Consider the following 23,032-nt stretch of genomic DNA (forward strand, 5'->3'; position numbering starts at 1 on the left):
CTATGAAAAACACAAACTTTAGAGAAAAAACTGACTGACTTTTAAACAAATGGAGAGGTGTATACATTAAACAAAGAGAAGTAGATGATAATAAATTGATACTTTTATCTCCTTTTCAATGCAATTCAGAAGCAGTACATATGGTTTCACAGGAAATAACATTTTTTTGTTCTTTATTTTCAGTGCCCTGGAACATGTCTGACCGTTTTGCCATCTTCTTAGGAGCTTCTAGTGAGGTAGAGTGAGCCCAAACCAAGAGCTCGACTCATCACAACTTCTTAACTCAGAGGTGATGTAAGCTGGGGACTGTTAGTCTTCCTTAGCTCTTACAAATACCATTCTGGCACCTGGATATCAAAAGGCTCCAACAGCCTGCACATTTTAATGCTTTGTTAAGCAAGTACAACCTGTGATTCAGTTCCTTGCTTCACATTGCTTGGAAAAACCTAGCATACAAATTGCTGGACAATATGTTATTTGTAGCTGTGATAAAAACATTTGTTTGCTGCAAACTTAGGTAACACTCTTTTGGTTTGACATCGTTAAAGACAGCACAGCTTAAAAGCAAAAACCAAGATTTGTACTTCATACTCTTCCCTGAAGGATATTAGGTCTTTAGGACCACAATAGTGATTTGTAATAGAGCAGGAATTCCACAGCACTGAAAGTACTTTGCCAGCCTAGTAAGTACACAGATATTCATCTTTATTTCAGCATTTTTGTACCCTTTTGCTTAGACAAACTGACAAGAATTCACTGCAGAAAAATATAAGTAGAATTTTGCAAAAATAAATACATTGGTTCATGAAGTTTGTGTTTGTTTCTGGATTTAGAACTGTTTGAGTTGTAAAATGAAGCTAATTACATCTTTGATAAGTAGTTTATTGATCCAAGGTTGCTGAGTGTACTTTATTTATACTGAATGAAAAGCTAGGGTGTATTGTTACAGATGTAACAGATTTGGATTTTTTTAAATGGTAAATTAGTGTCTGTGTCAATTTGCAAAGATTTTTACAGTGACACAGATCGTGTTCTGGTCTATTAGTAATAGGCTGTAGGTCAAATCATTGTGGGATAATGATAAATAGATGACAAAATAACTTAGGAGCAGTATAACTATTGTTTTATCCGTGCATTTGCTGAGTAAACAGTTTATAAAAAAAATCACCCATTCTTCATATACACACACACACACATATATATATACACATCTATGACAATTAACATCAAATGCTGCCTGGATATACAAACCATGTGGTAATAATCCAAAAATTCCACCAACTTGAAGAGATACTATACTTCATCACATCGCCAGCAGCAGGATCTGTAGGGCATGTTTTACAAAGCACTCTGAAGAACAGATCTCAATACTCAGTAGAGTTTTTGCACTTCATTTACAGGTTAATAGGGTTTTGTACTAAAGAAAAGTTCTTCCGATCACATTTGGTTTATTTTACTTTGCTGTATCAGGAATACTGAAAGTAGAATCACACAAGTTTCACCCCTTTAAATTCCTGATGAAAATTCCTTTTTTACAAAAGCAGCTCTTTGCTACTCATTTCAAACAACTGAATGGGAGTTGGACCATGAATTTTGGTGGGCTTTAAATGGTATCATCAGGCCTCCATATGTGTGATGGATACACTCAGCCCCCTCTACCAGACCTGCAGTAGCTCAGTACAAGCTCCAAATGAGGTAAAGGCCTGAGCTGTAGCCAGGTCAAGAACTCCAGAAAATCCACAAAGAGCAGAGTGACCCAATGAGCATCATGCCTGATCATGTGAATAACATTTGAATGTGTTTTTTCCAAGACTCAGTTATCAAGGAACAAAGAAAGCTGTGAGTACAAGGAGTCTCTTGCACACCCTTCCCATTGCATGCCGTTTGACTACAAGCCAATGACAGCCTAAGTGAACTGCCTTTGAGCTCTCCCTGTCAGGATGGCTGCACAGCAGTGATCTCCCCTTGAGCTGGGATGCCTTTCAAGGCTGTTCTGAGAGGCCTTTCTACTAACAACAGATCTCTGGATGAGTTAAATTCAAACTTTCCCTAAAGTGCAACTGGTCTGCACACCAGTGACTCTCCCCTTGAGCTGGGACGCCTCCCATTGTTTGGGATTCCTTATCTGAGACTGAGTATTCTTTCTGTAACCCAAGGCAGAGAGATCTCTTACCTGCAATAGATCTGATAAGCTGCTGATAGCATGTTAAATTAATACTACTGAAATCCATGTAGGTAATTCCTTTAGACAGACTGTTGTCAAAGTCTGAGACTAAGACTGGGCCTAAGCTTCATCAGGAGTTCAGAAAGCAAGGGGATCCACTCTGTATTTCACGACTCAATGAAAGGACTTTCTTACTCTTTGTATTTCTTCTCTTAGATATAAACTGTTGTCCAGATCAGATCCAGCTGCACCTAAGCCACAGCAGAGATCTGGCAAGCAAGGAAGTCCGGTCTGAACTTCATAACTGAGCGTTTCGGTTCCCTTACCCTTTTCCATCTTTGGCCTCCATGTAAATAATGCCAGATTTATTCCAATTCTATTTTCCCTTGTATATTTCTACCATTAGTAAATGATAGAGTGAATCTTGCTATTGATCTTCACCAAGTTACACCTTTATGAATTTATATTAAAATCTCCTTTGCTAATGCCTTTGATGATGATTATTCAAGTTACTCTAAATCACTCATTCATGACAAATTGGTGCAGTCAGCAGGATCCTAAATCTGGATTTGCTAAAAATTGACAACATGTAATACTACAGAATTGCTTACAGATATAGTTGGCTTACCTGCATTTCATTTAAAGTTTTATATGATTAACAAATTTTGCAAAACATTACAGCAGGATTTCAAAGGCCAATACAATGAATGTATGGACCCAAAATTCCATATTTTAGATCAAATTATGCCATGATTATAATCACAAAAGAAATTACCAACTTGAATGCACAAAGGCCCAGTAAGTGCAAAACTGAGTTGCACCTGTTGAACTTCTCGGAGGCAGATTCACAACGATCAACTTCAATGGAATTTCTGTACATTTAACTCACAGAATCTGGACATTTGCCTACTCACAAGTTCCAGTGAAGGAATGGAAGGGTGCACCTAAAATGATGGAATTATATGCTGGACAAAAGTGAGAATGTGTGCTACAGATTGCTTCACCAATCGGAAAGTGTTTCAAAATATATGTAATCCAAATTCTTAAAATTAAACTACATCAATAGCATATATTAAAGCTATCATATAAATCTTTTTACACTTTTTAAATAACTGTTAAACTGTGTGCCTAAAATTGTGAATTTAATGTAAGATGTGACTGATTTATGTAACTGAATATAAATCTGCAGCAGTAAATCTTGCATTAATGTAAGGATCTGACAATCCAAGGGAAAGAAAATGAAGTAATCTGCCAGTAAGAAGTCCTCAAGCTGGGGGTCAGATCCTGTTCATGGAAACCATCTGGTTGGGACCCTCCAAGCCACACCAAACACAAATGATCTTTTAAAAAAATATCCTATTCATTAATGCTTCGCAGCTGCACTGAGTGTTACTTCATTTTTCCATGGCAACATCCTTTCTGTTTCAAGGATCTGATTTCAGTTTTGGTAGCAACATGTTCGTTTGCCAATACTGAACACATTCATGTGTTAAAGAGAACGAATTATTACATTCTTGAAACAGGATCACCCCTTATTTTCATTTCTATTATGTCAAGGCCTATACATGCTAAATAATGTACACTAATGATAAACCAATGAAGCAAGCAGTATTTTCCCTTCTACTTCTAAAACTTTAAGTAAAGCATAACTCTACGCTCTACACTTTTACAAACATGTAAGCCTCAAAATGTCCAACGACTCTTGCATAAAAAGGAAAGTATTAAGTTACTGGAGTATTTTTAATTCTTATTTTATAAAAAGGAATGTTGTTCACTAGAGAGAAGAGTGAAATAAATACTGCTGAAAAATTAGGTCTTCCTAACTGAGAAGGGTGGGTTGGAGGAAAGAAAACAAAGCCAGTGACTGCTCAAAAGTGCTATGAAGAGGGACAAGTTGTTCAAGTCTTTTCAGCCTTTCATGATAGTGATAACATAAGATTCCCTTTCGTAACCCACATTTCACAGCTACATAATTCAATTAGAGGTGCTGGAGATTTTCTACAAGGTGACATTTACATGAGCATGTCTCCCCAGGGAAGTTGCCTTTCTCCGAATTAGTCATCAACCCTTGCTCAGCAGCAAGGTAATGTGTTTTTCTGGGTACAGAATAACATCCTGCAATGACTCCCCAGGCTGCAAAGAACCACTGCTTACACACCTCTGTGAGGGTTCTGGTGCACTCAGCATTGTAAGACTGTAGCCCAGCCTCCAACATCCAAATTTGTTCCACCATTTAGACCATCTGCTGCTGAGCCAGACATGCAGTGTTTGTTACAATTGAACAGAAAATCTTGTTTTGAAGGTAGACAAAAGTAAAAATGTTATAAATGCAAAGCAGAACATGTAAGTAAAGGAACTAAGAGAGCAGGCTACTTGTACAGAAAAATGACTATAATAAGGATCAGATATATTTTCTTTGACCAATTAAAACACAGTGTCATTGTGCTTCACAGCATTCCTGTTCTTTCCTAAGAAAACCTTCAAAACCTTTAAAAGGTTTTATTTAGTTACCCAAAACACAAATTTTTGTTGGCTTGTGGTAAGTAACCAACTTAAGAAATAATCCTATCTCATAATTGCAAAAAAACTGCTGAGGGCTGTAACTGCTAAATTACAAGTCACAGAATCTGTTCCTGACCCCTGGATAATGACACAATTCAAAGAACAGAAACACTTATCAAATCTGTCCTCCCCTTTCTTGCCTTTCAATGTTTCACTTTGTCAAAAATTTTTACAAGTTATATTCATTAAAGAAAATAAATTTTCAGTAGTTTCAGGAAAAGGATTAATTTTTTCAAATAAATTCAGGGATATTTAAAGACATGTGACATACCAAAGTTTTATATGTAACAATTACATTATTATGTAGTTGGCACTTGTTGCAACATTACTCATTAATTAATTTATTTTTAATACAGATCCTTCATTGTTCTCAATGGAATTCAGCATTAACAGCCAATTAAAAATAATTGTGTTTATACTGCTTCACAATTTTAGCAACTATTACTATGAAGAACATGTGAAAAATGAGTATTACCTTCCCACACAGAGTAACTGCCAAAAAGACTTAAAGGCTGCATATAAAATCCTACAACAACTAAATAATAAACCAACTTTTTATAATTAAATATGCAAGTCTTTTCACTTAAATACCACTACTCCAATGCATAAAACCTTCATGCAATATTCTATCAGAAGCAAGCCAGGGCTAGGGTGAAGCAAGTACCAGCTTTGGATCCAAAATAAACTTTCCAGTTACTTTAGTTCCAAACACATTTACTTACTCTAACTTCCACTAAAAGAATAATCCTTTGATGATTTTAAGTTATGAAGTTCAGTTTTATCTGACGACAACTACAGACTTTTCTGTTCTAAAATCATGTAACTAAAAGATCCAGGAACATGAAAATTAGCTTTAGAAAAAAGCCACAGAGTCTAAATGCTCCAGCATTTAACCAAACAAATTATTCTAGAAATTTCCCTTTTTCATGCCAAATAATAATACAGAAAATCTGTAAAAACTTATAATTTAAATATAGTTATATATGTTTAATAAAATGCACATTATGTATAATAAAATAAATATAATATACTTGAATTGCAATACAGAGTCATGATACTCATTTTCTTACCCTCTATACATTGCCTTGCACAAATTTCCCATTTGGGCAGATATTGAAAGAAACAAGCTATATATATGGCATTTGTGTTGAAAACCATAATAAATTAGACATAGGGACTACTAATAGTAATAAAAAGAACAGCAAAAATACCTATAAATCCTTCATATTTCACAAGAAATAACTATTGCACATTTGTGTGGAAGCACGTTCTCAAACTTTCCTGCAGTGCTTCCTTAGGGTCTGTTGAAATGTTTCTCTGCTAACATTCACTAAACTTCTGGGAAGGTACTGGCAAATACCTTACAAAGTACAGTTAAACAATAAGGATGAAACAAAGGGTGCAAGCTACTGTATGAATTCAAAGGGGTGTTTAATTTCAACATTGATAAAACCCAAAAAATTAATTTCAGAGTCATAATGATGAAAATAGTAACCATAAGTTTCTATTTACAGAAACCTGTACAAAGCAAATAAATCTAGAACCTCAAGCACCAGAAAAAGTACCCAATACAAAAAATCCTCTGCCAGTATGAGCCCTATTCTGTATGTTAGGTCAGAGAAGCAAGGTATTTAGGAATTACTCTTTGAGACAACCCCTGCCTATCACTCACCATTCTTCATCTCCACAAAAAGAAACAATACCTTATTTTCCTATCTAGTAACACACAACTTTGTGGTTGGTGCTTTACTCTTTCCTCAAAACAAATTCAATTTGCTGGTTGCTCACTAAAACATGTACCATGAAAAATCTAGGAGTAGAGTATTGCAGTCCTGATTCAGCTTTCCCCTTTTATAAAGGACCCAGCTCTGCCTCGTTGTCATTATTATATTATTACTTTAATTATGACTTAAACTGTAAGCTGCATTCACAGAGAGTCTCACTGTGCTAAGTACCAGCCAGACACATAACAAAAATACACTGCTTCCTTCAAATAGATAACAAATTCTCTCTCTTATTTAGACATTTTAATCTACAGTGGTGAGAACATTGAGAAAGAAAGGAAAACAAGCAAAATACTCATGAAATAATGATTAAAGAGAAGGCTGAAAATGAAATAGATTAAATGGAAAACAACTTCACTGTGTTCTGCAATCAGATGACAAGTCTCAAGTTCTTGCTCAGGCAAAACCTGAACTTTTAAACTTTCTAAAACTGTGAATTTTAAGTACTTTTTACATGAATGAGGAGTGACACATGAAAGAGGAGTGACACAGACACACATTCTGGGATGAGCCTGCATATTATCAAATATACTGCCTGATAGGAGGAAGGAACAAGTTATTTTCTGTAATAATGACAATTAGTTTCTGTAATAATGACAAAAAACTTGCCAAAAGTTGTAATTAAGACTTTTCTTTGGCAGTTTTCTTTTTCTGTGACTTTTTTAATTAAAAAAAAAAAGATTAGCTACTATATCCTGATGTACCATAAAATAGTGATCTCATAGAATGAATGTATAGTTCAAGAGGCACGGGTCATAATAATTCCAAATTAGAATGATTTCTCAATAAGCACTTGATAAGTACTGGGAACAATTCAGTCATAATTCTAGCATTTCTAAGCCATCTAATATTTGTTCCTGCAATCTTAACATTGGAGTCCTAAAATGGCATCTATAATTCTACACAAAAACTCTGCTTTTACTGATCAGCAGCTACAATCTAGAGCAGTATAAATCAAATTATTTAATCCCAGCTGCCATCTCCTTGTCCTTCATGAAAAAGTAGGCAAGTAAGCTGCCGAGCCTTCACTGTGTAACAACAGCAATTGTATCATACACTTCAGGAAAATATTTATCTTACACACTTTCCTGTAATAGTTTTAGAAAAGAAAGCATTCTGCAAATCTAACTGCAGTGTTTATGATGCAGAAAAGTGTGACAAGCAATTTTTACTAATATAATTTTGAAGGATCTTTCCCTTTAAATACAAAACAGTATTTCAAAACCTATTTTAAAACCAAAGCATTCTTTGCTTAATTTACCCAAAATCTTACTTTATTTTTCATTCTCTCAGACTTTGAAACTACTGAAATAAGACAATAAAGCTTGGGAGCTCCTTTAAAACCTCTCTAATAAAAAGCACTAGGATGCATAAAAAGTATCATAAAGTCTGGAAACACATAGGGGGTTTTTCACTTCCTTTTCATCTTACCTGAAGTGTAAGGCACTTAACTGCATTCCACACTATTCCAATAAATTCTTTCATCCTTTCCTCAGGACTTCTGCAGTTTTCAGATGAGTTCAGCACAGTTTTCACAGGGAGTGACAAAGGACGAGATTCTAATGCAAACAAAAAAAAACTCAGTTACAAAAAGAAATCTAAGTAAATAATATACTTACTGATAGCAAAGAAAAACAATTTCTGTACATTCTGAAAGTCTTTCTCTCACTGTGCATATCTCACTAGGCACATAATAATTATGTCTCTATTAGTTTTAAACTTGTCAATACGCACCAGTTAAGCCTTGTGAGAAATACAACACAATAAAATTAAATGTTCCAACTTCTTCAACATGAACTGCTAAGAAAATATTATGAAGAATGTTTGACTTAAACAAATTAGGACAGTTTTCAAAGTGTGATAACCTATTTGATGATGCAATTGAAATTCAAGAGGTTTTCACATACATTGCTGGTGTAATCTAAAGGTATCACCTTTCTAAAATTGTAAGAAATGACAGACCACATTAAATAACAGCCTTGAATTCATTTTCTTTGAAAAAATCCCTTTAAAAATTTGAGTATGCATCAAAAAAAGACATAGAAATTAAACTATTTTCTTACTTTGTCAAATTTTAAGGCAATAAAGTATGAAATATTTCAGCAAAATTGTTTTCTAATAAAAAGAGACATTTCATTAAACTGTTATTTAAAAACATGAACATGAAAAGATTTTAGAAATGTTAAATTAAATATAAGCACATTAGAACTTCAAAACAGGACTGTGAGTGGTGCATAGTTCCTTGTGACATGATTTACAAAATATCCACCTCATTGTATATTGGGATACCCATAGAACAACTGTCAGCTTATTTGACATTTCTAGTCTTGGCCTACTTGTTGTTGAGCTGATAAAACTGCAGGAATAAATTACAAAGACTTCATGACTTAAATTTAAACTAAATTGAAATCAGTGTGTGACAATTTATGTCTACCAATTTTACAGCTAGGAGAAATCTGTGACATGAAAATTACAGAAAATTCTTAAGAAAAAATTATGCTCTCAATTGATCTAAGGAAAGCAAAAATACCTGATCGTTGATATGCATTACTGGTTCTTCAGTAATGCAATGAAACATGGGAGGATTTAAAACTGAAACATCTAAGTGGTGACCTTTAGCCAAGAGAATGCAATGTTAATGTCACTGGATGAATTAATCTGTGACATTTTCCCCATCAAAGCTAGAGTTCGCTAACATTATCAGAAAAAAATCCCTCAACAAAGAGTATTTTTAATCATCTTAAAGAGAAACGTTCACTTCATTGAACTGATGGAGAATCCAAAGATTCAGAAAGAGAGGTGGTCAAAAGAGTGCAAGAGGATTTTTATGGCTACAGGATAATTAGTCCTCTCAGAGATTCATGGCTCCAACTATGGATATGTTGGAAGGATACGGAATGAAAACTGGATTGTGAGAGGGTAAAAAGCATTATATTTCAGGATTGTTTGTTGTCAGCTGTTCTGGAGAGACAAACACATAAATGGTTCATCTAGAGAAGCAACATGCAATAGCTGTTTTATAACATTTCACATGGACAGCTTCATGCCATGAAGGTATCCTCCATCCCCATTACAAATAGATTAAGTTAAAACAAAGAGATCAGTCAAGGAAGAGCTGTTCTCCTTCAACTAATTACCCCACCTCAATTCACATCATCTTCTGTGCAGTCTTCTGTGCAGTCAGGCCCTACACTACACATACACTACAAGGTAAGAATCAGGAACACTTGAGTACCAAGAAGTATTAAAACAGGAGCCACTGAAGCACAGAACTCTGGAACACAAGTGTGGGTAAGGGTGAGAATGGCACACAAATCACTGTGAGACTCCAGCAATTTCACAGATAGGATGCTTCAGGTCAGGATGAGTAGATAAATACTATGTAAACCTACATATTCTACAATGCATTCAGCAGGGACTGTCAACATCCTACATCCCTTCACAAGTGCATTCCTCATGAGTGGGATTTAAAGCTAGATTTAGTTCCCATCTCCCATATTTTATTTGCAGGAAAACAAATAAAAACTGCTAATTCTCTCTCAATTAGCAGAGTAGCCAGCAACAACAATCTGTGAATTTAAAATAAGATTAGCTGACTGAAGTACCTCCTGTTTTTCTTCATTTATGTGTCATTGAAATCTGCAAAATTCCAGGAATATCCATGATAAAACCAGCTTTGCTATAATCCCTCAAGTTCAACCAAGAGATAAAAAAACCCGAAAGTCTCAAACCCCAACAGAAAGATAAGGAACCATTCAACCATAAACCATGGAAAATAGAACAGGAATAAAAAGTACATTGGAGTGGAAAGAAGACACAAGCAAAGAAGTAACTCCTGAAGAGAAAAGAAGAAAGCAGTACTTTTTTTTTCCCCTGTACTGTAAATCCCAGAATTTTGCCTGAAAGGATGCAGGGAAAGAAGTGTCTAATTCCCTGTCAGGCAAGGAGATCAGGAGATGATATTTGCTAAGACACTGTCCGGTGTGGCTACCATGTGCCAGATTTGGCCAATCTTCTAGAGTAGACATGTAAACTGGATCAGCCTCATCTGTCTCAGTATGAACGTAATTTACTAAAATACTTATTCCACTTAGCTACTACTGAACTGAAAACCTTGAAACATTTCCTGACAATGTAAGAAGTCTTGTATTCAACCCAGGTGTCAGCAATAGCTAGACAGAAAATATGATTTGTATGAAACACTTCCAAATTGATGAGGGGACAAAAAAACCCCAACGAAGGGGGGACTGCTTTAGGTTATACCAGTTGAATAAAAAAAAACCCCCAAAAACAGTGCACAGGAACATAAAATGCTCTTATTCTTATCTTTTAGTCCCTTACTGTTTAATTGGTGCTTTTGCACACATAGACAGCACATCAATGACACATAAGCCACCACACTTTCCAATTTCAGAACACACTGGTAATGAACAGACTTTTTAAAAAAAAAGGATTCATCAAAGGACTACTTTTCATAACTCATTTAACAATTTCTGGTTCAAGTACAGAGGGAATTCCAAGTTCTGCAAAATCCATCACTGAAGTACTCACTTTGTAGGCAATGCCACCAAGCAAGACTTATAGGTATAAATTCCAGTTAAAAGTGTCTCTTTTATTTAGACAAATGTCTCCTTCATTGTGTTTTTTAGCCTACTAGGAATGAGTGTTTTCAGAACTTTGATCCAGAAAATACATAGGTTTTAAAAATAAAAAGAACCTTTGTGAAAATAACACTACTCTGTGCTATTAATATTCAGTTAATTAAGAAATAGAAAAGGGAAAAGAGAATTTCTGACGTATGATTTGGGACAAATGGACATATCTTCAAATAATACAATGCAGAAAAAACTACTGGGTTGAAGAATATTGATAATCTGTAGGCACTGATGGCGTCATGCTTTACTCTCTCCTTACAAATAGCAATTAAACTAAAGGGAAATACCTTATTCCTGATTTCTGTGTGGCACAAACCTGCCAGATCTCAATCTCTCTGGCACAAGATGGACTCATTTTTCCTATCCTACTGTGTGCCTCAGATCCCTCATGCATGAAGAAGGCAGCAGCTTCTTTCTGGCTGGAAATGGTCATCCTGCTGCAGGCAAATCCACAATTTCACTGATGTCCAAAAGCTCAGAGCACTCCTCCTTCAGGACAGGTCCACAGCCGGCCAGGCAGGCAGCAGGACCCTCCTCTGTTGTTGGAATCCAGGATGCTGAGAATTTTAAACTTTCTGTGCTTAAAGGCACAGATCCACAAGAGAACACTGAAATTCACCTGAGGCTGTGGAGAAGACTTTAAAAATTGATTGATAGCACTGGGATTACGGGTCTGTAGTTAGTTAGAAGTGTGTAATATCACAGGGTGGAAAGCTTAGAGTTTGGGGTTTTAGAATATAGAAATAAATATGAAACAAGATGGAGGTTTTAGGGTGGAGGCAAGTTGTTCTTCTTTACCTTCTTCTTCCTTCTTCTTCATGGGTTTGGGTGATATTTTGTAACTGGGACAGAAAAGTCTGCATTGCAGGCTTTGAGGGATCAGTTATTGGGTTAAAAGGGAAAATAATCTAGGTGTCCTTTCTTAATTGGATAGTTTAAAAGACCTTGTAAAGAGAGATAGTTAGCCATTTTGTGCCTTGCTAATGAAAAGCTGCAGAACTCATGGTTGTAAGGCTGTTTCACTGATAAGAAATAATAAACACCTGAGTCCAAACATGAACTACCATCTCAAGTGCCTTCAGTCCTGCCCTCGAGAACCCACACTCTGTCACATCCCATGGCTTACTCAGAATGTGTCTGTGCCGTGACCTCACCAGGCTGGCTAAGCTTTCCTTCCACCACCACATCACCTGTCATACAGCCTCTCACACACCAGAGGGGAGCTAAGCTGAGGAAACTGCTGTTATAGACTGACCACAGTTACCAAGACATTGAAAGAAAAAAGCAACCAGAGGCAAATGTTCCCCTACCACATCGCTCTGTTTCTAGGGAGATTTTTCCTTCTAAAATTGGAAGCGGTCTGCATGGAGTCAGAGCACTCATGGGATTTCTTTTAACAGGTATTCAGTTTCATGAGTTAGATATGCCTTTCCATGAAAAAATAAACTTAAAAATACTAAGGTGTTTGCAATGAATACAACACCTTAAGGAACTGATCAAGGATTCTAAAGGATTAGAAATAAGATCAAAATGCCATGGAGGAGAAAATTCAAACGTTAAACAACCCCCAAAAATCAAAATGGTCTACACACACACACACACACACACACACACACACACACACACACACAATCACACACACATATTTATTTATTTATTTATTTAAATTAAACAGAAGATGAATTGTTTTCTTTATATGTAAAAAAAATCCCCCAAATTACCCTCCTAATTAAACCCCAAACAGCCACTACCTTTTAAAACCTGCAATTTTCTGTAAACCAGCAGGTTTTTGTTTTGTGTATAATACTACATAGAAGTAAAAATTCAGTGAAACTTATTACATAAAAGCTTTTTTGTCCATAGGTTTGCCTTCCAATTTTCCTCACAAGTCTCTATATTTTCATACTTGCAACACAACAGAACTAAGCATATGTGGCTCTAAAGATATTTGAAGGCATTACAAATCATCTAAACTTTTCTGTAAATATGTATGACAGCCAAAGAAATTCTGTTCCCAATATAATACACATCCATTAAACAATTCTGTTCTGTGATTTAATATTAAAATATTTTACAAATACAAGGAACTGCAAAAGCACAAAGGAATTATTTTTAAAATACTTTCCATCTTAATGCACCATTTTGCCCACCATTCAATTTCAAAGTTAACCAAAGCAGCAGCTCACTGAAACCATGCAGAGAAGCTCAAACCTGCATTTATCAATGTTTTCTGAACCATCAGTGCCCTTCAAAAGTCTTTCACTAATATTCACATTTTATTTGTGAAGTGTCGTAAGACAAGTTATTCCTCACACTCCCATTCCTGGATGAATGATATTTGAATTGTTCATTTTCTAAGAATAGACTATGTTAATTACTTTTTGAAATTTACACTCTCCATCAAAATATTTGAGAATTAAAGCAGTGCTTAAATGACAATAGGAAGTCCTTTTAAGCTTATTAAAATATGCAATATATTTGCCAGCATACTGAATAGTCTTTGCATAAATAATTTCTTTGCTAGCCTTTGAGCATTTTTGCATTCCACTTTATTAACAGTGCAGATAATACATTACTTTTATCAAGATAATAATTGAGCAACACAGTCCCTGACAACTCATGAGAGTAAGTCCCTTATTTTCAGGGAAATGGCAGCAGAGAGGTGTAGTGACTAAATTTGTGTGCTCACCCAATGACTTAACAGCAGACTAAGTGTTAAAACACAGAGGCTTTTAACATATGTCAATAAATAAAGACAAATGTGATATTAATGTTGTGCAACAAGAAAGGATCTTTCTGTGTAAAAGTGTATGTTGGCTAGGGAATGCCTATGGTCAGCATTTTCTCCCACCAAATTCCTAATGATTGCTGCACTACTTCTGGCAAAAAATACCTATTTAGTTCTGGGAACAAAAATAAAAAAGGACTCACACTTTTGTACAAATCAAAACCAGCCATTCAGAGGCCAAACTGAGCTACTAGATTAGTAATTACAAAAATGTGATGTTTGTATGTTCCTATCTAAAGTCCACGCCTGAATTTATCTTAGTATCGCTTTCCATTCCAAGTACAATTCATACCATGAAGTAAGAATTTCAGCTTTTGGATCTGCAGTAAGTTCTGATAAATGTGGAATTCTGCCTAGTACTCTGCCTTTTTAAAAATACACATAAAGTTCCTTAGTCTTATAAATATAACCTGAAAATAAAAAAAACCCACCACATTTGTTCTCTCTCAACATTGAATTTCTTCATACAGAAAGAATGTTTGATATACTACATTGGCTTTGAGTTACTAATGTTTCTGAAATTCACACAGCGAACTGAAGAAATCATGCCACCATAACAAAAATGTTAAACATTTCACTAGCTGACAAAACTCAGAAAAATTCTTTTTGATAGATATTTGACTGTCCAGACATTTAAAACTTTCTATAAATCACCTGTGCCTGGACACCTTCCTTTTAAATAATCCAAGAACTAAAGCCCATTTATAAAAATCTTAGTATTTTCAGGTACCCTAGGTAAATGTGCATCAGATTTAAATTCCTGATTTTTTATTCCTTCAAGTATTTTACTTAACTTATTTAGCATCTATTTAATTTCATTCATCTTCCCAAATTAATCATCAGGCATACATTTCATAGTAGGCATGAATAAACGATAATCATTCAGTTCATTGAGCAGAAATAGTGACCTACTAAATCAAATACTTCAGATAATCCATTGATTTCTCACCAGCCAGACTTCTCTCACATTTGCCAGGTTTTTGCATTCCAACAATTCATTTTAGCAGGAATCTAACTATGCATTCTAGTCAGACTTTAAGAAAAACAAAAATCAGTAACTGCATGCAGTTTTGATAAGTACAGGTCCTATTCTGCTACACTAGAACTTTTTGGTAGAAACTTCATTAACTTAAAATAAAACTTCAAATAAAAATATCCATTTAATCTGGCATCACCTGGTCCAAATAAAATAGAGATGTGTTTGAATTTAAAGCCTTGTCCTTTCTTCAGTTTTATGTAGAAGTATTTAATAGTGGTTCAGAAATATCTCGTGTATACTTGAAAAGAATTTTAACAATTCCTTCCGTAAAGCCTTCAAAATTCAATTACTAACACTTCCCATAAACCTCAAGAAATTCCAGTTATAGTAAATATCTAACAAGCAATGCAAGTTTTATTATATCTACACTATCAAATATTAAGAAGTGATTGAAAGAAAAAATGGGAATCTTTCTTTGCCTGGTTTCCTATGGAAAGAAGGCTTATGCAAGCCTATATTCCCTGCATATGCATGCAATTCATTTGCTTGTCTTGTAACTCCTTAGGCACTTGCTGGTCAAATTCAAAAGGGTAATTATTTCAAAGGTACTATGTTTCTACAATTTCTGGGAAAATAAGTAAGCAGGGTAAACCAGCAAGAAATTGGTAAATGGAGCTCTGTCCTTATTAGAATTCAGGTGATTTGTACAGAAGAGAAAACATAAAGTCTATCTCAGAGAAGAGTTCTCAATTTTCTATTTATTACCATCCTCCATCTAGTTGAAATAAAAATAGTAAACTAGGTGTAACAGCATTTATAAAGCTTTCAAACTAATTATTTCTCTTTAAGAACATTATTCCAAAGATCAAAATACCATTGTTTCAAAACACAAGAGATTTTTCCAAAATGCAATGCTTTTATGTCCTTTATTTCTCTCCATATGCACATACTCCTACACAACACACCTACACTTCCTGCAGAATGAAACAAGGCTGGATTCTCTTCTCAGCTTTGAACTTGGAACTGATACCGAATTTGTAGTGAAACTAAAACCAGCTCGCCATGTGAAGTGCAGACCTGGTCTATGAAAAATGTTGCCCCAAACCCACCACTGTTTAATTCTCTTTTGCAAACGCTCTTCCAACCTGTTCACCAGACAGGTGAAAAGCTAGGTGCTAGACACAGCAATGAAATACATCTGCCTGCTTCTGCAGGCCTGATGTACACTCATGACAGGGTTGAAATGCAGTGACCACCTGTACCATGAGCAAATAACTCACTGTTGCATAACAGGGATCAGCAAAACTTTTTTTACAAGTGAATGTTCAGTCATGGGACAAGGCATTCAGTTATCAGCTGCCATCATAATAGGTTATGGAGCTTACTCCAACCAGAAATTTCATGTCTTCTTAGAAGATACATTAAATTCCATTCCATTTACCTACCTATTCTCTGACATAGGAAATATATAAGAATATATATTATATAAGAAAAGACAACTTTCAGGATTCTGAGTGACTAAAAATTAATAACCTTTTCAGCCTCTCTAAAGTAGCTTCTTCCATTAAAGTCCTTCTTCATATTAAGAGCATGTATGAAGCTACTTTCCCAGTGTTACTGAAAAATTAGATGCCATACTCACTGGATTACACCTCAAAAGACAGTGTTAAATTTGTGTCTGTGAGATCAGGGTTACTTCCAAACTGATAAATGTCAGATTGTGTTAGATCTAGTGAAATTATATTTTGCGGCCATGGCTAAAAAAAAGACCTCACCAGAAGGCAGTAAAAAATCCAAGCCACAAAACTCCCACACCGAATTTCATCTTTGATCATGGAAAATGCTATATTTTCCAAACACAGTGAAAATAATTATGATAATTTTATAAATATGAAAGAAAATTAAAGATTATTTTAGTAATGAACAAGCACACATCTTGAATGCGAAAACAGACACTTGGGTTTAAATTGTTATTCAATAGTGTGCCCAAGACAGCTTTCAAAGATTGTCCTATTCATCTCCTGCAGTCCATACTATCTTCCTGCATAAGTATGTTACACATATTACTGAATTACACAAATTCAGCAATCATTTTGCCTCTATCCAGGCATGAGAGCTCTGCCTCTGTGCACTGCTACAGGTCTGTGAATCACTGAACAAGCATGGGACTGCTGAATTGCTGAGAATGGGAGAAGTGGGTGGACAGAAAAACAGACATAACCTTTTTTTTTCAATAGTCTTGATCCCCTTCCTTGTCCACAGCCACATCATATCAGATTTAAATCACATATTCTATTATCTTACTCTGGTTGCGAAGCCTCTGTGGTTAAGGAGATTTATAAATACCTACAATTTGGGACTTCAGAAATTCTGGATTTTCAGAGACAGATATTATATAGATAACAGTTTTGTTCTTTTCCCATGCTTCATTCTTGGCAAGGTGTCAATAGCCATTAACTAATAAACTGATCTCAATGTTTGAAATAATTTTACAGCTGTGATTACAAACTGCATTGATTTAGTACATAGGGTTGGTTCCTAACAGTTCTCAAGGGAGTGTCTGCTGAGATCACGCTAGACTTGAAAAAATTAATTCAAAATCACCACCCTGAACAGCATGATTTTAAGATAGAATCTCTTTCAATGTGCAAAGACCATGCATATGTGCATATTATCAATATAAGGTCTCAGTTTTGTTACAACTTAGAACATGTGTAGCTATAGCCTTGATGATTAATAATTATGAGGTATACGAGGCTCACTGTCTCTTTACCTAAAATGTTTTTGTAGAATTGGTAACATTGGATGCCCTAGATCAATAATCAGTGTGGTATTCCTGCTATAAAAATGTGACAGAAATAATGAAAGAAAACACAGACAGAAAGCACGTAAAATTAAAGAGAGGAAATAAAGTAAAAGATGGTGGGAGCAAGGGACCCAGAAAAATTAGAAAGAAGAATCATCACAGGCACTCCATATTTAGTTTAATGAACTATGGTCACTCATTCATCATCTTCCAACACATTAAACTGCTGTAAAGAAACAAATTTTCAAAGAAAGAATCCACTGAAACTTCTCTGAGAATGAGATTTCATCTTTCAAATTTGCATCCATCCAACCTTTTGTAACCTCTGTAACTGGGAGCTTTGTAATCAGAGACCTTTTATTTTGGTGACAGAAAAAATGTGTGAACTTCTACTGTCCCCTGAATTTTCCACTACAAAGCCAATTTTGACAAACCTGGCATAAGAAAACTCTAAAGGAAAAGACTCCAACAGCACATGAAATTTCAGGAGACTGAAATTGCACGGCACTGCAGCAGGACATGAGTCTTTTTAAATAAGGGAAATCTGTGTGGTCCACTGAAGCAGAGAGCATCTCTTCAATTAATTTCATTACTATACAAGGCATTTACTCTCTGACATTAATTTCATATTTTTACTCACACATTTTGCATGTAAATATCAAATATTTCAACTATATTATACCCACCATTTTTTCTCCAGAGTATAACAAATACATAAACATTTTAAAATATAAGTGTGCTGGTTTAGGCTAGGGTAGAGTTAATTTTCTTCACAGTGGATAGTACAGGGCTATGTTTTGAATTTGTGCTGAAGCAACAGGGTTGATAATATAGAGATGTTTTTGCTATTGCTGAGCAGGCTTACACAGAGCCAAGGCTTTTTCTGCTTTTCCTACTGCCACTCTGGGGAGGAAGTTGGGGGTGCATGGGAGGTTGGGAGGAGACACAGCCAGGACAGGTGACCCAAACTGACCAAAAGGATATTCCAGACCATGTGGCATCATGCTCAGTAAGTAAAGTTGGAGAAGCAGGAAGAGGGGATGTGTGGAGTGATGGAGTTCACCTTCCCAGGTAACTGTTACACCTGATGGGGCCCTGCTCTCCTGGAGATGGCTGAACACCTCTCTGCCTATGGGAAACACTGAATTAATTCCTTGTTTTGCTTTGCCTGTGTGCATGACTTTTGGTTTCCTTATTAAATTCTCCTTATCTCAACCCATGAGTTTTCCAGTTTTTACCCTTCCAAGTCTCTCCACTGTCCTATTACTGGGGAAGTGAGTGAGTGGCTGCTTTGCTGGCTGGGGCTAATCCATGACAACAGGCTGTCCTTCAATCCAGTAGTGTCAGGCACACTGCCTCTTAAAAATAAACCCAGTAGACCATCTGATATGTATATGTAGCTTCACTTGAAAAAAATACTAGTATTTTTTAACATTTTTAACAGTTGAAAATAAATGAAACCAAGTTCAATAGTCTCTTCCTTAGAAGAGAGGCTTTAATTCAAAAAGAAGAAAATTCTTAGTGTTATCTCTTGAGAGAATTAGCACCATCACCTCTCATTTCATAGTATTGAACTCCATGCTGCAAAATTGTTTATAGAGAAGCCAAATATCTACTTGATTTCAAAAAATCCTCAGCATCTAGGCTAAACTTATTGGATAAAGTGAATGACTAAAGTAAGTGGCAGATAACAAATGAAATCTACAAGTGAACTTTCCATTTTTGCAGCAATGTGTAACTGAAAACACATCTTGGTATTGACTTCAAACTAAAAAGGTGGAAGAAGCTGAGATGCACAGAAACCCCACTTTTGCTTTTATGACTTTTTTTATACTTTATAACTTCATTTTATTATTTCTCACACACACAAACACCCCCACAAAAGCAAAACTGGCATCCATGGTATTTCTGGATTTTGAACAATGATGTTTTCATTTAGTAGAATATTCTGGTGTGATCAGAAAAGATAAAACTCAAAGTGAAGACTAACAAACACTGAAGAACTAAAAGGGCTACTGTGCTGAGCAGGTAACAGACTGGGACACCAGTTTTCAAAATCCAAATACAAAGCTATTTCTGTGAACATGCCTACTTTTTATAAACTGTTTAAATAAATTAAGAAAAAATAATTTAGAATCTATTCATGCAAATAGCTGGATTTGGATGTCAAATATTCAAAATAATGAAAGTTTTTCTAGTGAAATAGACCTTTGTGCTTTGCAGGCACAAGTAGAACTAAGGTCAAGAAGAAACAAATCATACCATTTATGATGCTGATAAACCAGAACAGATGACAAATACCGTTAAAAGAAGAAAATGTTTGGTACAGTAATTTCATCACAGGCAAAAATAAAGGAAATTCATAAATGAATTGTAAAAAAAATGATAAATGGTAAAAATGAAGGATATTTATGAATTAAATGGAAGTCCTCAAAATTAATCTGCTGTCTTACTACCAGTGATAACATGACAACTCACTACTATTCAGCAAACAGATTTTCTGGGTTAGCCCCTTTTAATCACAAAGTAGCATTTAACTACCATTAATGAACAAGACTGTAATCCTAGTTTCAGCAAATAACATCTTGAAGTGCTTCATGATAATCTGGAAATAAACATCAATGGAAAGGAAGAGAATTTGTTCAGTGCATTTCAGGATGATCACTACAAGTCCCAGGTGGACAGTAATTTTTTTTGGACAATCACCTACTTTACTTCTTGCAGACAGTACCATATGAATAAATACACAACAAATTCCAAGAAAACCCTATTATCTTGATCAGTGGTAATGAACTTTCACTTTAGATCCTTAGGTGGCCAGAAAATACTCCTAAAAGAAAGAATTTCTTGAACTCCATAGGCAGAAATGCCAAAAACTGGACTTTCTGTGGTGAGTGATTTTGAAAACAGTAAATTTTAACTGTTTATGCACAAATCTTGACTTCCACAGATGCCAGACTTTAAGGAATGTAAACAGACTGACTGAAATCAGAGATTATTCACAGTGTGAAATCTGACAAAATTATGGACTAAATATCAAGGTGAACAGCAGATATTCTACTAAAAGCAGATCTCCTTTATCTCATTTTACAAAATATGCTACATTAGAGTATCAGGGCCCCAAAGACAGCACTAAACAAAAATGAGAATAAAAATAAACATGTATTTGAAAACTATGCATTTGATTATTTTTAATTTTAGAAGTTTTAATTTTTCTAAAGCTGAAAGTTGTTCCATAGTACTTGCAGAGCTGATGCTGGTCTGTTGTGGTGGCACATTAGCAAGGGAGGTTGCAAATGCAAAATGGATAGTTTCAATAATGATATATATACCTGTTACTGTTTTTGTTTTGACAGGACTGCTGGCATACTCAGAGGCTTGATTTGACTGCTGTCTTGCCAAAGGTGCACTTCCAACCGATGCTTCATCCTCTTTCTTTCGAGTTACCGACACACCAAGTGGAACAGCTCCTACAGACTGCTAGAAAAAGAAGAACCTTGTGAACCACTAAAAGTCAAAACACATTAACATAGAATTATGGCATTGTCATGAGAAACATTTTTTAAACTAATATTTGGAAATGTATAGAAGACAACTTGAAACACTGATTGGAGCACAAATATTTTTAAACAAATGGAAATGAAATGCTAGATTCAGATTTGTACTTATTCTTTATTTCAGTCCTGTTAGTCTGAGGAAAAGCTCTATGAAAACAAAAAAGGGACATAAAATTAACTTTAGAGTTCCATTGTTGTTAGCCAGCCAAAAACAATAGGAATAAACCTGGCTGATGACCAAAGTAAAATAATTATCTAAATGTTTAATGGAAACTGAAAATTTTTATCCAGATATGAAGACCCAAAGACACTTACTAACCTTCTTTAAATTCCAAAATATAGGATGTATTTATATTTCTCCATTATTGTGCTTCTTCCTAACATTTTAAATACAAGATTTAACTGCTACTGATTGTGAACTGTTGTGACTTTCAAGCATACCAATAAATAAGAACCTGCTCAAAATGTGAAACTGCTGACAAATATAAAACTACAAAACTGTAGGCATTGAAACTAAGTTTGAAGGACTGCATCCTTATTTTAAGATTAGACAAGAGTGATGTGTATTAATCTACATGGATTCTGGAACAAATGAATAGTCTATTGGCTTTGTTGTTACTTTTTTATTCATGCTAGCAAGAAAAGACAAAATTATTATTAAAAACAATTTGATCCTCAATGTTGCTATACAGTTGGCATTTTATTTTACTAACATTTTGCTGTAACATCAGCTGCTATGTAAACTGCAGATGCATCCCAATTGACAAAAGCAGAATACTTCTACCACTGATTTTGCAGACGGTTATCATTTAAAGATGACAAAGTTCTTTTCTAAAGATCAGACATTAGGATTACACGCATCTTAATTTTTGTGTAATTTAATTTTGTTCAAATTGGAGTGAAAATGTAATCCATATAGCTGTGTAATGAGAAACCTCACACATTGCATTAGGAATCTCTGTGGGAAACAAATTCGTGTGAGGCGGGCAATGTGCTTGTAAATTTTCTCCAATAGAAAACAGATCACTGAATCGAGCAGTGTGCAGTATGTGCATACATACAAAACCCCAAAACAAACAGAAAAATCATTTAATTGAAGGAGAATGGCTTCCAAACGCCTTCACAATTTTCCACTATAAAAGTAAATTAAAGTAATACAATCAACTATTTAATCCTACTCCAGTGAAAACAATCCATTTATATATACAGTGGTATGCAAAGTTAATAGAAAAATACTAATTTCAATGACAAACAGAACTCTCATCTCTCCTCCTCCTGAATGTACAGGCATTAGCTTTGCCTCCAAAAGCACTAAAAAGTTTTTCTGTAATACAGTAACATGCCACCTTGGCATACCCTCTAGTTAAAACAACAACAAAAATCCCCATCAGCTTTGAAAATACAACCTTTACACCACAGAAATACTTCTCACTTGCATACAGAGAAAGGATCTGAAGTTTTGTAAACTTTCATCAGACATTTTACATTACTTATTCTCAAAATCTTGCAATTTATCTGATACAACTCTCATAAGGCATGGCCATCTGCAGCTTTCTCATGACAGCAACTGTTGAGCCATGATTTGGCAATTCCGGATGTAACACCGCAAGAACATTGACTTGCCAAAGTGAAACAAAAATTTCTGAAGAATGAATGCAGACAATACAGGACAGTACAAAAGACAATAGGAGGGAAATACTGCCTGAAGAAGCTGTATCTATTTCTGAACCACTGAAT

General features: G+C 35.1%; 1 protein-coding gene across 1 annotated transcript in view; it reads right to left on the reverse strand.

Annotated features, from left to right (window-relative positions):
• VPS13B (vacuolar protein sorting 13 homolog B) overlaps nucleotides 1-23,032 on the reverse strand; it is a 433,772-nt gene that overhangs the window by 208,855 nt on the left and 201,885 nt on the right. Inside the window, exons 21-22 of the mRNA XM_036379056.2 lie at nucleotides 21,071-21,218; nucleotides 7,942-8,069 (exon numbers count right to left, since the gene is read on the reverse strand). Coding sequence (XP_036234949.1) covers nucleotides 7,942-8,069; nucleotides 21,071-21,218 — 276 coding nt within the window. The remainder of the gene's footprint in view (nucleotides 1-7,941; nucleotides 8,070-21,070; nucleotides 21,219-23,032) is intronic.

Source organism: Molothrus ater, chromosome 1, assembly GCF_012460135.2.
Source record: "Molothrus ater isolate BHLD 08-10-18 breed brown headed cowbird chromosome 1, BPBGC_Mater_1.1, whole genome shotgun sequence".
Classification (NCBI taxonomy): domain Eukaryota; kingdom Metazoa; phylum Chordata; class Aves; order Passeriformes; family Icteridae; genus Molothrus; species Molothrus ater.